Below are 18,960 nucleotides of genomic sequence, written 5' to 3'. Positions count from 1 at the left end.
AAGCCATGAATCAGCCTAATAGAATTGTCAGGATGTAGTTCATGGCAAGATTTGCAGCTCACCGTGTATGGCTCCAGAAAGCTCTGCCCATTTCTTGAAATTGGGTTCTAGCTGAGATTACCTCGGTGTGCCTAAAAGTGGCTCCGCCATTGAGTCAACGGTTGATTGTGATTCATCCTGAGCCTCTCCAGTCACATTTTCAGTATTTCCTCAGGTGCCATGATGCCCTCAGTGTTTCTTTGCATTCAGAATGAGGCAGTTAATTAGGTAGCTGTTAATAACTCCAGACATTTGGGGTGGAAAGTGAATAATGTGAGCAGTCTAGATCCTCTCCAAAAGGCTGATCTGCGTGAAGCCTGTTCAGTGAGGTGCTTGTCCCTCTTTCTTATTTCTTAGCTCACTGGGGCGCTGCCGGCTATTTTTGTCCTTAGAAAACAACAGCGGGGTGATGTATGACTGCAGGGCTTCTAACCAGTACTTCATGGTGCCGTACAGGGGCCGCGCAAGCTGTGCGTTAAGGAGATGAACAGTGGCATGGTGAAAAAGCAGGCCTGGCTCATAAAGAACAAACTCAAGGCCTTTTATGCTGCAGTGGCGGCAGACTGTTTCCGAGATGGTGTCCGGAGTCTTCTTCAGGTAAGGCTGACACTGGGCGAATGAGCACAAAGGCAAAAGACGATTAGCACTGCATGCTGATGAAACTCTGGATGTGAAGGACCCAGTCAGGCAGCCTACAGCAGAGACCAGGACAGATGGTTAAGGAATTCATTTCAGTTTCCTGGGGCAGGCAAAGCCCAGGCAGAAGCAGAGAGGTTCCACTAAGAGGAACTACAAATGCTACACTGCAAATGGAAAGTGAGGTTGCCTTTGCCAAGCAGCATACATTCTGTACCCATATTTATTGAAATGCAAATTTGTTCTGATGGTTGACAACGTTCAGGGTCCCATTAAAACTTCAAATTGTTTTTGCATCTCATAGTGCACATAGATAGCAACGTTCAAGTCAGGCATTCTTTTCCTTTTTTCTATTGCAAATGGTGTGAGGGCAGCTACTAAACTCAACTAACCAAATGCAGGATGATCTGGGAGTAAAATCTCCTTATCCTCCCAAATCATTTCCAGACTGGTGAATAAAAGCCCACAGTTTTCCCGCTTTTCCCCCTTTTGCTTTCCTTTCTTCTTCCCTTCCTCATCCCTTCTCTAGTTAAGCACGTAAAACCTGTCCCTAGTTCTGATCTTCACAATTTAGAGTGCCAGAGATTCCCTAAAACAATCCAAGAGACCCTCGAAAATTCTAGGCCTTGGCTTTCTAATCATTTTGGCTTTGATATGGTTTTAAAAAAAACCCAATTCTAAGTATACCAAGTGGTGCAATGAGCTTGGCTTTCAGAGTTGCCGTATTCAGGACTGTCAGAATTCAGTATTGCATCCAGGTAACTCTGATACTTATGCAAGCAGGAAAGAAAAATAGCGATAATATTTTGGAGATTAAGAGTATTTGATGCCTTCTTGTGTCTAATGTCCCTGAAGAACACTGCAAAGTAGCTGCACATGCACAGAAGCCATTTCTGAAAGACCTACTACCCCAATGAGACTCTTTTCATCTGTTATTAATTTGCTGCACATAGAAATAGGTATCTGGCAAGATGCTGAGTTTCTCTTAGTGGTGAGTTATGTTTCTTTTGAGTAGCTCTTTGTTTAAATATGTTGGGAAGGTAGCAAGCCTCTGGGAGGCACACACAGCTAAGCACTTGACTACTAACCCAAAGGCTGGTACTTTGAACCCACCCAGAGCTGCCTTGAAAGAAAGCCCTGGTCCTCTGTTTCTGCAAGGTCGCAGCCTGGAAAATTCTCTGAAACAGTTCTATTCTGCACACACGAGGTTGCCATGAGTTGGCACCAACGTGACAGCAACTGATTTTTTTTTTTTTAGTGAGTTATATTTCTTTTCAGTAGCTCAAATATTGGAAAAGTTACACATTTAATGTAAATTGTCACAGAAGATTTGTAAAATAATTAAATTTTCAGCTAGGCATCAGAAGACAGATATAGCATAGGAGCAGGGTGAGAAAAGACATAGGTATGGAAAGAATTCTTGCATTAATCAAGAAGACATGATGAAAAACCTGACCATATGTAAAGCTTGTCCACATGAATTTCTTCAAATAAAAGTGATGAGTACAGAAAGGTTGTGACAAAAAGATAGAACAGAATGCTACTGAAGGGAAGCACTGCCAATTATACAATTTTGGATGAAGCCTTCTTTGCATCTGAGAAGTTACCGTAGGAATAGCCACACCCCCAAACTGTAATCCCAGGAAAGACTACACCCAGGCTACCATGCCTCTGATGAGGGCCAAATGCTGGCTCTAAGGAGCTGTTCTGCTGCCTGGATATTTTTTATTTCCAGGACCATCTGTCAGTCCTATCTCCTTCCACATACTACTGTCCTTTCTAAAATGTCCAGGTCTGTTCATTTGTTTCCCTGTTCCCATCACCCAGAACAACTTTCCTTTGCTCCCACTCTTCCCCATATTTTTGCATGTCAAAATCTAACCATCTCCAAGACCGAGCACAAATGCCACACCTCCCTGGTAGTGGTCCATAAGTGCTCAGCTAGAATTCAAGTTTCCCCCTTTGTACTTCCATATGGGTTCATACTGCATTCGTACTTGTATTATAGTTACTTGGGTGTATCTTATCTTCCCAACCTTACTCTAAATTCCTTAAGGCCTAGGTACACATCTCACTTCTCTCCCAGAGCACCTAACATTGTATCATGCAGTTAATAGGTGCTCGATAACATTGCCAAATTTAATTTCATGGAAGCCATATCCTGTCATCTAATGGAGAGAACAAAACTTCTGATACGGAAGGTGGCTGTTAATGATACTGTCATGCCAGAGGATTAAGTTCTGGAACCATAACCCAGTTAGTCTCCAATGCGTAATACACATAGAGATTTCGGTGATCCTCATATATAAGCTTTTTCCAAACATGGATTTTATTGCTAATGACATTATGATATAACAGGTGAAAATGAGCTTTGAACCAGTAAGTGACAACACACATACCAACAGCTAAGCCAGCCCTCACTTGATTTTAAATTATTGAACCATTTTAATGAGTGTGTCAGAAGAAATGCAAATGACTGCTAATTTAGAAAAGCTACGTTTCTGTCATCTAAAATCCATCTATGGCTGAGATGATTTAGAACTAATCTTCCTATTTTATGCTTGGGTACAGGCATGAAGGACATGCACTAAAGTGTAATCTAATCTCCAGAATCTTCAGAACATTACTTCAGGCCTCTTTTGGACATTATTTTTCATTTGTAGTGATGTTTTCAGGGTATGGTAAGGATTGCCCATGTTTTTATGTCCTCTGTTTAGGCCTCAGGCTTGGGAAGAATGAAACCAAACACTCTGGTGATTGGATATAAAAAAAACTGGAGGGAAGCTCCCCTGACAGAGATTGAGAACTACGTGGGAATCATACAGTAAGTGGTGGCTTTCAAGATGGATTCTTGTTTAAAAACCACTAACCAGGGCAGCACATAACTGACATGTTTTGCCAGGTTAAATTGCCTGAGAAGGCCACGTGCCTCTGTTACTCTGAATTCTTTACCACAGTGAGTAGAACACTGCCAGTGATGGACTTGCTGGAATCAGAGTGTTAGAGAGACACGGTGGGGGGAATATCAAGATCAAAGGAAAAAGTAGAAAAAACAGTGAAGCCTATTTATAAGATTAAAAGCAAGGACAGTTAGACAAGAGAAGACTTTTAAAAAATAATACCTGGAGTCTTGGGTAGACTGGTGAAGCCACCTAAGGCATTGTCTTCTTCTGGACCTTGGATGAAGTGTCACTATCCCAGAGTCTCAGAGCTCCCTCTTCTGATAGGGGAACCACACACGCCAGGTGCCTCTGCTGTGTGGCAGAATGGTTTATGAACACAATGTTAGTTTTAAAATGGTATGTGACGTCTACTACCTAAATATTTGAAAAGTCTTGGAGAAGAGGCAATACCAATAGTCCTTAAAGGGCTAGCAGGCACGGGGCTCATATACTTAGCAGGAACTGTTCCGCTAAATTCTCACAGGAGGGCTTTGAGGTAAGTATTGTTTTTGTTCCCATTTAACAAGAAGAAAAGCAGACAATAAAATTTAAGTAGTTTGCTGAAAAATCACAGAGTTAGTAAGAGGTAGGGCTGGGATTCCAATCTAGGGTCATCAGAATTCAAAGCTCATACTCCAACTTAGTGCTATGCTGCCCCCAAAGCATGTATATACCCAAAGTATCACAGGCCCAGTTCCTTCTTTTGAATCAGAGAATATAAACTCTACACATACAGAGAGAAGCAGGACTTCCTCAGGGATCCCTACAGGTGATCCAGTCTTTCTTCCACACTTGAAAATAACTAACCAAACTCCTCTCAAGAGGGGCCATGTTGAGGCGGGGCCAAGATGGCAGAATAGCCAGATGCTTCTGGCAATCTCTCTTACAACAAAAACCCGAATAATCAAGTGAAACGATTGTATTTATGACAACCTAGGAGCCCTGAGCATCAAAGACAAAGTTAGAAAATGGACTGAGCATTAGGGGAGAGAGAGGCAGTTAAGAAGTGGAGAGGAGTGCCGGACCTGAATCTCTGGGATCCCCCAGACATCGTTCCTGGGAGCAGGTGTGGCAGGCCAATAGTGGTGTTCGGTTGCAGTTTCCTCAGGGAGAAGTAGCCAGCTGCACGGCCTACTCACACCTCTGAAACCAGACAAAGGTGCTCTTGGCAAAAGCTAAGTACTTACGTGTATTTTACCGCGCCCCCAGCCCCCAAACTGGCTTCAGTGGCTCTTGATTTCCCTGGGCCAGAGATAGGTCCTGTTGAGCACCCTGAGCAATGCTCCCGGACTTGGACAAGGAATAAATTCACATCAGAGGTAAAAGATAATTTGCCAGCTCCACTAACCAGGGAAGCTCAAGACAGAAGTAGCTCCTGTCCAGGCACAAATGGTCTGTGGACTTTGAATACATTTCTCCCCTGCATGGACCTGTGCGGGCCTATTTCAGGAGAATAGGCCCTTGTTGGCAGACTGCAACTGTTTAAGCCGTGTGGTGGAGAGGTGGGTGTTTGATGTTTGACACCACCTTGCCTGTTGAACAGGGTCCTCACCTGCCCATATCAGGGGCCTAAGGACTGGTGGCTGGACCCAGCCACCCGCGACAGGGGTCCAAGGATAACTGGCACCTCCCAGCCCTTACAACCAAAAGCATTGGGTGCCCGTGGTCCATCTGTAGAACCCACCCACCTGTACGCTCTAGCGAAGAGGGATACGCTTTCCTCAGACACCCTCAGGGGATGGTTCTCAGCCCGCTGCCTTGTTCAGAGTGTGACCCCCTGCTGCAATCAGATACCAATACTTACACCAAACACCCGTGCCCCTCTAAGACTGTACAACAGAGACTGTATCACACACTTGATGACCAGGTACCTGGACACCTGAGCTGAATTCACACAAGAAAAGTGAATGAGCTCAAAAGCTTATATAACTGATAACAGCTCTAGCCATCTGGTAACAGGATATCAGAGCTCCGAAGGTGAAAATAATCAAGCTAGCTCACTCAAGCAACCCATGTGGGCAAATCAAAACAAAACAAAGCAAGAAACTAGGATACAGTAAGCAAACGTAAAATAAACTAATAAAATAACTTATAGATGGCTCGGAGACAACAGTCAGTATCGAACCACATAAAGAATCAAACCATGATCACTTCAACAAGCTCTCAACACAGAGAATCAAAGGATCTTCTGGATGAAAGTGCCTTCCTGGAAATACCAGAGGCAGAATACAAAAGATTAATATACAGAACCCTTCAAGACATCAGAAAGGAGATTAGGCAATATGGAGAACAAGCCAAGGAATACACAGATAAAACAGTTGAAGAGATTTAAAAAGTTATTCAAGAACATAAGGAGAAATTGAATAAGCTGCAAAAATCCATAAAGAGAAAGCAATCAGAAATTTAGGAGATTAACACTAAAATTACAGAATTAGACAACTCGATAGAAGGTCAGAAGAGCAGAATTGAGCAAGTGGAAGGTAGAATTTCTGAACTTGAAGATGAATCACTTGGCACTAATATATTTGAAGAAAAATCAGATAAAAGAATTAAAAAAAAAAAAATGAAGACACCTTAAGAGTCACGTGGGACTCTATCAAGAGAAATAACCTACGAGTGATTGGAGTACCAGAACAGGGAGGGATAACAGAAAATAAAGAGAAAATTGTTGAAGATTTGTTGGCAGAAAACTTCCCTGATATCATGAACGATGAGAAGATATCTCGATGAGAAGATATCTATCCAAGATGCTCATTGAACTCCACATAAGATAGATATTAAGGGAAAGTCACCGAGTCATATTATAATCAAACTTGCCAAAACCAAAGATGAAGACAGAATTTTAAGAGCAGTTAGGAATAAACAAAAAGTCACCTACAAAGGAGAGCTAAAAAGAATAAGCCTGGACTACTCGTCAGAAACCATGCAGGCAAGAAGGCAATGGGATGACTTACATAAAACGTTGAAGAAAAAAATTGCTAGCCAAGAATCATATATCCAGCAAAACTTTCTCTTAAACATGAAGGTGAAATTAGGACACTTCCAGATAAACAAAAGTTTAGGGAATTTGTAAAAACCAAACCAAAACTACAAGAAATACGAAAGAGAGTTCTTTGGTTAAAAAATCAATAATATCAGGTATCAACCCAAGACCAGAACACTGGACAGAGCAATCAGATGTTAACCAAGACAGGGAAACCACAAAAATGAATAAAGATTAAAAAACACTCAAAATAGGGAAATAGTGATGTCATTATGTAAAAGAAGACAACATTAAAATAATAAAGAGGGAATAAGAAATGTAGTCAAAGATCTTTCATATGGAGAGGAAGACAAGGCAATATAAAGAAATAAGAGTTAGGTTCAAACTTAGAAAAATAGGGGTAAATATTAAGGTAACCACAAAGGAGACTAACTATCCAACTCATCAAAATAAAATACGAGAAAAAAATAGTAAAATTTACAGCAGAACTAAATGAAAAAACAAACAGAAAAACAATTGAAAGAGTTAACAAGATCAAAAGCTGGTTCTTTGAAAAAATTAACAAAATTGATAAACCACTGGCCAAACAGACAAAAGAAAAACAGGAGAGGAAGCAAATAACCCAAATAAGAAATGAGATAGGTGATATTACAACAGACCCAACTGAAATTAAACGAATCATATCAGATTACTATGAAAAATTGTACTCTAACAAATTAAAAAAATAGACGAAATGAATTCCTAGAAACACACTACCTACCTAAACTAACACAAACAGAGGTAGAATAACTAAATAGACCCATAACAAAAGAAGAGATTGAAAAGGTAATCAAAAAACTCCCAACTAAAAAAAGGCCTGCCCTGGACGGCTTCACTGCAGAGTTCTATCAAACTTTCAGAGAAGAGTTAACACCACCACTGCTAACGGTATTTCAGAACATAGAAAAGGACAGAATTCTCCCAAATTCATTCTATGAAGCCAGCATATCCCTGATAACAAAACTAGTTAAACACTCCACACAAAAAAGAAAATTACAGACCTATATCTCTCATGCACTTAGATGCAAAAATCCTCAACAAAATTCTAGCCAATACAATTCAACAACATATCAAGAAAATAATTCACCATGACCAAGTGGGATTCATACTAGGCATGCAGGGATGGCTCAACATTAGGAAAACAAGTAATGTAATCCATCATATAAATAAAACAAAAGACAAGAATCACATGATTTTATAAATTGATGCAGAAAAGGCATTTGACAAAGTTCAACACCCATTCATGATAAAAACTTTCAGAAAAGTAGGAATAGAAAGAAAATTTGTCAACATAATAAAGGGCATTTATACAAAGCCAACAGCCAACATCATCCTAAATGGAGAGAGCCTGAAAGCATTCCCCCTGAGATCAGGAACCAGACAAGGATGCCCTTTATCACCACTTTTACTCAACACTCTGCTGGAGGTCCTAGCCAGAGCAATTAGGCTAGATAAAGAAATGAAGGGCATCCAGATTGGCAAGGAAGAAGTAAAATTATCTCTATTTGCAGACAACATGATCTTATACACAGAAAACCATAAGGAATCCTCAAGAAAACTACTGAAACTATTAGAAGAGTTCAGCAGATTTTCAAGATACAAGATAAACATACAAAAATCAGTGGGATTCCTCTTCACCAACAAAAAGAACATGGAAGAGGAAATCACCAAATCACTGTCATTTACAGTAGCTCCCAAGAAGGTAAAATACTTAGGAATAAATCTTACCAGAGATGTAAAAGACCTATACAAAAAAAACCTAGAAGAGACTACTGCAAGAAACCAAAAGAGACCTACCTAAGTGGAAATACATACCTTGCTCATGGATAGGAAGACTTAACATTGTAAAACTGTCTAGTCGACCAAAAGCCATCTATAGATACAATGCAATTCTGATCCAAATTCCACCAACATTTTTTAAAGAGATGGAGAAACAAATCACCAACTTCATACGCAAGGGAAAGAGGCCCTGGATAAGTAAAAAAAAAAAATTGCTAAAAAAGAACAAAGTGGAAGGCCTCACTTTACCTGATTTTAGAACCTATTATGCATACCGCCACAGTAGTTAAAACAGCCTGGTATTGGTACAACAACAGATACATAGACCAATGGAACAGAATTGAGAATCCAGACATAAATTCATCCACATACGAGCAGCTGATATTTGACAAAGGCCCAAAGTCAGTTAAATGGGGAAAAGAGAGTCTCTTTAACAACTGGTGCTGGCATAACTGGATATCCATCTGCAAAAAAAACGAAACAAGACCCATACCTGACATGGTGCACAAAAACTAATTCAAAATGGATCAAAGACCTAAATATAAAATCTATAACGATAAAGATCATGGAAGAAAAAATAGGGACAACATTAGAAGCCCTAATACATGGCATAAACAGTACACAAAACATTACTAACAGTGCAGAAGAGAAACCAGCTAACTGGGAGTTCCTAAAAATCAAACACCTATGCTCATCCAAAGACTTCACCAAAAGAGTAAAAAGATTACCTACAGATTGGGAAAAAGTTTTTAGCTATAACATTTCCGATCAGCGCCTGATCTCTAAAATCTACATGATATTGCAAAAACTCAACTACAAAAAGACAAATAACCCAATTAAAAAGTGGGCAAAGGATATGAACAGAGACTTCACTAAAGAAGTAGCTAACAGATATATGAGGAAATGCTCATGATCGTTAGGCATTAGAGAAATGCAGATCAAAACTACAATGAGATTCCATCTCACTCCAACAAGGCTGGCATTAATCCAAAAAACACAAAATAATAAATGTTGCAGAGGTTGTGGAGAGATTGGAACACTTATACACTGCTGGTGGGAATGTAAAATCGTGCAACCACTTTGGAAATTGATTTGGCACTTCCTTAAAAAGCTAGCTAGAAATAGAACTACCATGCGATCCAGCAATCCCACTCCTTGGAATATATCTTAGAGAAATAACCTTTACATGAACAGATATATGCACACTCATGTTCATTGAAACACTGTTTACAATAGCAAAAAGATGGAAGCAACCAAGGTGCCCGTCAACGGATGAATGGATAAAAAAATTATGGTATATTCACACAATGGAATATTAAGCATTGATAAAGAACAATGATGAATCCATGAAACATTTCATAACATGAAGGAATCTGGAAGGCATTATGCTGAGTGAAATTAGTCAGTTGCAAAAGGACAAATATTGTATATAAGACCACTATTAAAAGAACTCGAGAAATAGTTTAAACAGAGAAGAGAATATTCTTTGATGGTTATGAGGGGGGTAGGGAGGGAGGGAGGAAGAGTGTTTTCACTAATTAGATAGTAGATAAGAACTATTTTAGGTGAAGGGAAAGACAACATACAACATAGGACAGGTCAGCACACCTAGACTAAAACAAAAGCAAAGAAGCGTCCTGAATAAACTGAACACTTTGAAGGCCAGCATAGCAGGGGCAGGGGTTTGGGGACCATGGTTTCAGGGGACATCTAAGTCAATTGGCATAATAAAATCTGTTAAGAAAACATTCTGCATCCTACTTTGAAGAGTGACGTCTGGGGTCTTAAATGCTAGCAAGCAGCCATCTCAGATGTATCAATTGGTCTCAACCCACCTGGATCAAAGGAGAATGAAGAACACAAAAGACACAAGGTAATTATCAGCCCAAGACGCAGAAAGAGCCACATAAACCAGGGACTACATTAGCCTGAGACCAGAAGAACTAGATGGTGCCCGGCTACACCCGATGACTGCCCTGACAGGGAACACAACAGAGAACCCCTGAGGGAGCAGAAGAGCAGTGGGATGCAGACCCCAAATTCTCATAAAAAGACCAGACTTACTGGTCTGACTGAGACTAGAAGGACCCCGGAGGTCATGGTCCCCAGACCGCCTGTTAGCCCAAGACAGGAACCATCCCCAAAGCCAACTCTTCAGACAGGGATTGGACTGGAGAATGGGATAGAAAATGATACTGGGAAAGAATGAGCTCCTTGGATCAAGTAGACATATGAGACTATGTTGGCACCTCCCGTCTGAAGGGGAGATGAGAGGCTAGAGGGGATCAGACGCAGGCCAAATGGACACAAAAAGATTGTGGAGGGAAGGAGTGTGCTGTCTCACAAGGGGGAGAGCAACTAGGAGTATATAGAAAGGTGTTTATAAATTTTTGATGAGAGGGCGACTTGATTTGTAAACTTTCCCTTAAAGCACTACAAAACCTTAAAAAAAAAAAGTAGGGGGGCATGTTAACTGTACCCAATAGCCACTTCTGCACATGGAAGGTTCCCTCTGTCTGGACCTGGCTTTGCCTGGACTCTACACCACAGGGCATGCCTAGGCAGGCCAGCTGCACCGACGAGTCTGTCCCAGGAAGCAACCCCGCCCCTTCAAAACAAGCATACGCTTAGTGCTGCTTATGCCAGTCTGTTTCCTCCGCCCTCTGCTGAAATAAGTGTCACATTTATCATTAATCTGGGGAGATTTATGGAGCATCATTAACAGAAGAATTCTAACGTTAGCTCTACTGAAGGAGCCATAAGAAAACAGTTTTCGTCTTCTGAAATTAGACACATTACCCACCAACCATGAATTTACCTAACAGTACTGCTAGCGCGGGGGGCCTGAGCATCAGCTGCATTCTTCGGAATAGTGCTCTGCAAACGTGTAAGGCCTGGATGCCGCGTGGGCACTCTGGCTCCCACTGGTGCTCTCGGTGTGCTAAGTTAAGGCGAAACCAGGTGATCAGGGTCAGAGTCTTGCCAGGCTCGGCCAGCATCGTTTGGGTGCACTTAGAGCCACAGCCAGTCGCTGACCAGACACCCTTAGAAATAGATGAGCTCTGCCTTCTGTTATCTGGATTCTTCAATAACATTTCACTCTCACTGCTAGGAACAAAAGAGGTAGAGGGAGAAAAAAAAAAAGCAAATAAGGAAAACAAAAGTGTAAATCTTCAATCAAATCACGAATGGTTTGATACAAAATTACCCTGGAGAGTCTTCTAGCCTCGCCATCATCATAAACATACTAGAAATTCAAATGGACCAAAATAATCAAACAGTCACACTGAACTGAGGAGGCCTCTGGCTTTTATAACAAAATAAAGGATGGTTTTCTTGGAAATAAATTTTGTTGGTAAGGTTGTACTAGTCTAAAATTTAGCTGGCTTGGTGAAGTTAAATGACTACTATCTTAGACACAGGGTTAATAGAGAAGCAGGACATACATACACCTTGTACTTCCCTTTCTGTTTTTTTCGTTCTTTTATGACTGAAAGTAAAACACAGTATTATTGTTAATGTGGGATATTATTACAGTAGCGTAGTATTTATTATTTTTCTTTGACTAAATGATTTTAAAGGTCTGTAATATTTTTATGGAAACCCTGGTGGCATATTGGTTAAGTGCTATGGCTGCTAACCAAAGGGTTGGCAGTTCGAATCCGCCAGGCGCTCCTTGGAAACTCTATGGGGCAGTTCTACTCTGTCCTATAGGGTCACTATGAGTCGGAATCGACTCGACGGCACTGGGTTTGGTTTTTTTTGTTTGTTTAATATTTTTATCTATGGTTTAACTTTTTATTTATTTTTTCTTCTACTATTTTTTAATTGTAGTAAAATATATATAATAGAAAAAAGTTGCCATTTGAACCATTTTTAAGTGTACAATTCAGTGATATTATTTACACTCAACATGTTGTGCTACCTTCGCCACTATTTTCAAAAAATTTCCATCACCTCAAACAAACTCAGTACCCCTTAAAGAAGGTGCAGTTTAATTTTAATTGGAATACATATTAGTTTTCTGTGGCTGCCATAACAAATTACCTCAAACTGAGTTATTTAAAACAATACAAATTTATTGTCTTTTAGTTTGGTAGGTTAGAAGTCTGACAAGGTTCTCGTTGGGTAGAATCAAGGTATGGGCCAGGCTGCACTTCCTTCTGAAGGGTCTAGGGGAAAGTTCCTTTCCTCATCTTTTCCACCTTCTAGCGGTGCCTGGAGCCCTGGTGGCACAGTGGTAAGCACTCAGCTGCTAACCAAAAGGTTGGCAGTTCAAACCCATCGGGCACTCCATGGAAGAAAGATGTGGCAGTCTGCTTCCATAGAGAACAAAAATACAACCTTGAAAACCCTATGGGGCAGTTAGTTCTACTCTGTCCTATAGGGTCCTCTGGATTGGAATCAACTTGATGGCGACTGGTTTGGTTTTTTTTTTTTAGAGGCTTCCTAGCACTATCCTTTGGTGTTGCAGACATTTTGTACTCCATTACTAACCTAAAGGCTGGTGGTTCGAATCCACCCACAGAAAAAAGGACTCTTAGGAAGTAATCTTATTTCCGTAAGGTTACGGTCATTGAAAACACCACGAAGCACAGTTCTACTCTGCAGCTCGTGAGGTCACCAGGAGTTGGAGTCCATCGACTCCACAGCCACAGGTTTGGCTTTGGTAGAGGCTGCCTGCGCTCCTTGTCCATGGCCCCCACCTCAGTCTTCAAAGCCAACGGCGATGGCTTGAGTCCTTCTCACTTCGCATCACTGTGACCTCATCTTTTGCCTCCCAATTTCACATTTAAGGACCATTGTGATTACATTGAGCCCCACTAGATAATCCAAACTAATCTCCATATCTCAAGGCCTTTAATCACAGAGTCATTTAATCGCACGGGCAAAGTCCCTGTTGCCCTGTAACACAGCACATCCGTGGGCTTTGGTAAACAGGACGTGGATGCCTTTGGGGAGCCATCATCTGGCTTAACACAGAATCCAAATGTTTTTTGGGAGGCTACAATGTCTGCTTTTTGTAATCAAAGACAATCAAGGGTTTGCTTCTCAAGAATTTACTTTCTGCCAACTTTTGCTAGGACGAATCGGTTTTGCTAAATGAAGATCATTTGTGGTTTGAATTTTGAGTGGATATTCATATTGCTCTGACCTTATTTATATCATTATCTAAAAATCTAGGTTTACATTGTCCATTCAAAACTCGCTTGCATAAGGTGGGACAGTCACAGACTGCAGAGTGTCTAGGGGAGGGTGACCCAATGGAAAGGGGCCCTAGGTTTCAAGTCTTAGAAGATTGAACAAAACACTCCTGAGGAGAAAATTCTAAACGTATTCAAAGCATCAATTGCTTCAGCTCCCTATTGAGGACCAGAGAAAACATATTCTACAGGAACAGAGATAAAAGAAAGAGAGCCTTTCTTTCCCTTTCTAGATAATGTGATTCCACTGGGTGGGTGTAGAGAAGACACAAGGGCCATCTCCAGCTACATAAAATTGCTATGAAAAAACCGTTGCCTTAAATTGCCTGTCCAGAGTCAATGGTGAAATTTCCTTAGAAGAACAGAGGAGATTTTTATCCAGGAACTTGACATTATCAGCATTGTAGAAAGAGTCCTCCTCCATAGGTAGGAGGCGTGTCTGACAATTCCAAAGGGTCTTTGCAGCTTGAAAATTCTCTCTTCTAAATAGGTCAGTGATTATTTCGTTTATTGTATAAAAGAATCCATTGTTTTAAAAGAATGTGAAGATCTCTTAGTCAGAAGTCTAGTTGATGGTATTATTTTAATAACTGGCTCCAGAGCAAATGATTTAATTCCCACTACCCAGGATATGGAGCCCTGGTGGTGCAGTGGTTAAGAGCTTGGCTGCTATCCAAAACATTGGCAGTTCCAATCCACCAGCCCTCTCCTTGGAAACCCTATGGGGCAGTTCTACCCTGTGCTATAGTGTCACTAGGAGTCAGATTCAACTTGATGGCAATGGATTTGGTTGCTCTTGTTTTTTGTTTGTTACCTAGGATACAGCAGCACAGTCAAGCTCTCTACTACTGGCCGAAAGGTTAGCAGTTTCAACCCACCCAAAGGAGCCTTGGAAAACAGGCCTAGCGATCTGCTTTCATGGTCACAGCCATGCAAACCCTGTGGAGCACAGTTCTCCTGTGCAACACACGGGGTCACCACGAGTCAGGGTCACAGCCATGCAAACCCTGTGGAGCACAGTCCTACTGGGCAACACACGGGGTCACCACGAGTCGGAATCAACCAGATGGCAACGGGTTTTGTTTTGGCTTGGCCTTCGGTTACCTAGGATACATTTTAAAAAGGCGCAATGAGAGAACAAACAAACGGAAAAGGCACCAGCTCTTGGCTGTGTTCTAAAGCGTGAATGTTAATAGTTTAATTTTATATCAAAACCCTAGAAGCAAGTTTTATATTAGTTCAGAACTTGGGGATTAAAAAAAAAAAAAAGAGCCATTTAAATCACTAGTCATTTTGCTTTTCTTTCAGCGATGCGTTTGATTTTGAGATTGGCGTGGTCATAGTCAGAATCAGCCAAGGGTTTGACATCTCTCAGGTTCTTCAGGTGCAAGGTATGTACTTCCTTTACTCAACCAACAGCTAGTGACTGAGCACCTACCCTGTGCCTGGCACTGTCCCAGGTGCTGGGTATACAGCAGGGAGCTACAGGCAAACCCCAGCCACGGAGCGTCCATCCCAGCGCCGGCCCCGGTGTGCGCACCACCTCCCCCGCCCCAGTGCTTTCCCCACGACCAACACAAGTGGCCTTTGCCCTGCTAACCAGAAATACAGAGTAACTCAAGGTAGTCATCAATTATTTTTCTTACCACAAGAACACAAAGCCAGCATCACTGAAAATAAACACCTTCGGTAAAACAGCCTGATTGCTGCAAGATATTTCAGAAAATGAAGATTAATTCTTTCTTCGGAAAAACCTGCATTTTGTTTTTTAAAGTCTATGATCTGGTTTGTAGCTGACGTGGAAATGAGCCTGAAAGTCTCATGCTGTGAATCACTAATCTAAGCAGGAGGCAGAAACGCTAATTCAGATTAGTGACTCTGCTTCTTCCTGGCACAGGGTTTGGTGTACTTGTTTAGTCTTAGAATTTAAACATATTCTGTGTCTAGAAATAATGGCCACATCTAAAAAGTCACTGAAGATTAGGGCAGGACACCAAGCCATGACTTCTGTCTCCATCAGAACTTTACAACAGGGCCAAAGAAATGCTAGTTCCACCAAAGACACAACACTGAGATTTATTTCTGTGTTGGTTTCATTATTTCAACAGATATTTTTTGGGGTGCCTACTATGTTTTCGAGCTCTGGTGGTGCAATGGTTAAGAGCCTAGCTGCTAACCAAAAGGTCAGAGGTTTGAACCCACAAGCAGCTCTGCAGGAGAAAAGACCTGATGATCTGCTCCCATAAAGATTACAGCCTAGGAAACCCTATGGGGGCAGGTCTACTCTGTCCTGTAGGGTTTCTATGAGTTGGAATCGACTCTGTAGCACACAACAACAACTGTGTATCAAAGGAGCCCTGATGACACAATGGTTAAAAGCTGGGCTGCTAACCAAAAGGTTGATGGTTAGAACCCATTCAGCAGTTTCATGGGAAAAAGAACTGGCAATCTGCTTCCATAAAGATTAAAAAAAAGAAAATTAAATTTACAGCCTAGAATACCCCATGAGGCAATTCTACTCTGTCACATGGGGTTGCTTTGAGTTGAAAATTGACTCAATGGCACCTAACGACAACAGGCACCTAACGACAACAGGCACCTAACGACAGCAGGCACCTAACAACAGCAGGTACTGGGTAGACTATGCTTAAAGTGTCTGCGCCCTCAAGGGACTCAGAGCCTAGTAATGAAAATGGATCTGTCATTAGCATGATAATAGGTACAGGTAGAGTATTATGGGAAAGAGAGTAGAGGAACTTAACGCCAAGAGGGCTTCCTAGCAGAAATTACCCTTGAATTGAGATTTAGTAGATAAGTAGGGGTTGACCAGGCTTTTACATTTCCTAGGTCTGCCATAACAAATTACCACACACTGGGTAGCTGAAAACAACAGAAATTTATTCTCTCGCAGTTCTGGGGGCCAGGAGTCTGAATTCAGGGTGTCAGCAGGTCTGTCGCCTTTCTGATGGCTCTAGAGGAAGATCTTCCCTGTCTTTTCCAACTTCTAGTAGAACCAGGCATTCCTTGGTTTGTGGCAGTATAACTCGTTACTGCTCCAGTCTTTATGTGGCCGTCTTCCCTCTGTGTCTGTCTGTGTCTCTTCTTTTTTAATAAGGACACAGGTCATACTGGATTAGGACCACCATACTCCAGTATGACCTAATGTTAATTTAACGAATTTAATCTGCAAAGACTCTATTTCCAAATATGGTCACCTTCCAGGGTAGTAGGGACTAGGACTGCAACGTATTTTTTTGGGAGACACAATTCAACTGTAACACTAAGCAATGTTAGAGAAGAGAAAAATGAGGTGGGAGTGTGGGGAATGGCATTCCTGGCAAAGAGGATAGCATTAACAAAGGCGTGAAGACATGGAAGCATGGAGGAAGGGATATATAGGCAACTGAAAGCAGGTTAGTGTCATTGAAATGAAATGTAGGAAGCAGAGAATAGAAAAATATAAGATTGCCCACGTAAAGGGGGAGCCAGATTAAAATCATCTCGTCTGCCATATTAAATAGCTTGGACCATATTCTGTAGACAATGAGGAACTTTTGAAGGGATTTAAGTGCAGGAGTATGTGGTCAAATTTGGGGTTTCAGATCACGTACTCTTTCAGTTCTATTGAGGATTGTCTCAAAAAGGACTAGAATGGAAACACGGAAACAAGTCAAAAGATTTTTATAATAATCAAAGCAAGAGAAGGTGCCAGCTTGAACTGGGGCTATCTCAGTAGGAATGAAGAGAAAAGGACAGAATTTGGAGGTACTTAGGAGGTACAAAGGGCAGCATTTGGGGGCCGATCGGATGAGTGGCATAAGGGAGAGGGAGGGGTGAAGAAAGCCTGGCTGATTAGATGAATGTTAGAGCCACCAATGGAAATGGGAAATGCAAGAGAAAGAGTAGGTTTAATGAGGAGAAGCCTGGCTCAATTAAAAAAAAAAAAAACTCTGTTGGGAAATCCTACTGGAGATGGCCAACAGGTGGTTAGATAGTTGAGTCTTAGTCTTAAAGGAGAAGTCTGAGCTGTAGATGTATATTTAGAAGACATGGCAATTAAGGTGAAAATTGAAACCCTGTCACTTGATAAAATAGCCTAAAGAATACGTGTAGTCGAGAGTCCAGGGCACAGGAGAAGAGCCTCAAAGAAGAGGCAGCAAAGGACCTGTCAGAAAGGTAAGGAAACCAGGAGTCTATAGTGTCATGGAATCCACGAGAGCAGAGTGCTCAAAACAGGGACAATAACCAACAGCCGAAAATTCCAGTAAAATAATGAATGAAATGTTCCTTAGTATTGATCATTGACATCACACAAATGATCTTAGTGAGAGCAATTTCTGTTAGAACAGTGTTGACAGAATCCAGATTGCAGTGGGTTGAGGAGAGAATATGAGCCAACGGAGCAGAGAATATGGATGTCACCAACCATTCTGAGGAGTTTGGATCCTACAGAGAGGAATGAGACTGAGAAGATTTACTACAGGGACACCTATAGACTTTAGAATGGGAGACACAGATATGCTTCCAGTCTGAGGAAATGAGCCCAACCAAATGGGAGAGTTTGAAGATGCAGGCAAAGAAACGGGTGGCCCATGGAGTAAGATCCTTGAGGAACAAGCAGTAATCAGGGGAAGGGCGTGAATAGCCTGAAAGAGATGAAAAGCACTTCATCTTCTAAAACCGATGCAAAGGAGCTGAATATCAGTGATGCTGTACCTGGATTTGTAACAGTAGGGTAGTAAGTTGAGGAAGATCATGCAAAATAGCCTCGGTTCTCACCTTGAATTTGGGGCAATGGGTTCTTCCTAAAAGGCATGGTTTCATTGAGGATGAGAAGGCTAATGAGAGTTTAACATGGGCATGATGGGGAATGAAAAGTCAAAAGCTGATCAGCATACAACAGTGAGAACCCACTTACAGTTGTCCAGTTTTCTCCAGGAGCATTTGGTCACCAGTAAGAGTAGAAGGGGGTTAGTGCTTTGCTGGGGAATTCAAGAGAAAGAAAAAGTATATAAAAGATTTGAGAGTGCTGGTGCCGGGGGGATCCGGATTCCATTTGACCCTTTCATGATTGTATCCACCATAACAGAGGGAATATGAGCAAATTAGGTTAATTTTTTGATGCAACCATTCTGGTGGATTTTGGAGGAGGTGGAAAAAAGAAGAAACTAGAGATCAAGCATTTGTACAGGACAGAGAGCCCCTGTTGGATTATGTATACTCTATGATTACATATGAAAAAATAAAACTGGGGGTAAACACCACCCTACCCAAAATTGTTGCATAAAGGGTATCTTAGGTGTCTCTGGCTTCCCTTTTCTAGGCCCTTTTTCTCTTT

At 41.4% G+C, this 18,960-nt stretch overlaps 1 protein-coding gene across 3 annotated transcripts in view; it reads left to right on the top strand.

The window, feature by feature from the left end:
- SLC12A1 (solute carrier family 12 member 1) overlaps nt 1-18,960 on the top strand; it is a 109,475-nt gene that overhangs the window by 60,410 nt on the left and 30,105 nt on the right. For all 3 annotated transcript variants that reach the window (XM_049897759.1, XM_049897758.1, XM_049897760.1), the window contains exons 17-19: nt 496-636; nt 3,393-3,499; nt 14,931-15,013. In XM_049897759.1, coding sequence (XP_049753716.1) covers nt 496-636; nt 3,393-3,499; nt 14,931-15,013 — 331 coding nt within the window. The remainder of the gene's footprint in view (nt 1-495; nt 637-3,392; nt 3,500-14,930; nt 15,014-18,960) is intronic.

This window comes from Elephas maximus, chromosome 10 (assembly GCF_024166365.1).
Source record: "Elephas maximus indicus isolate mEleMax1 chromosome 10, mEleMax1 primary haplotype, whole genome shotgun sequence".
Classification (NCBI taxonomy): Eukaryota; Metazoa; Chordata; class Mammalia; order Proboscidea; family Elephantidae; genus Elephas; species Elephas maximus.
This window is presented reverse-complemented; position numbering and strand designations above follow the sequence as displayed.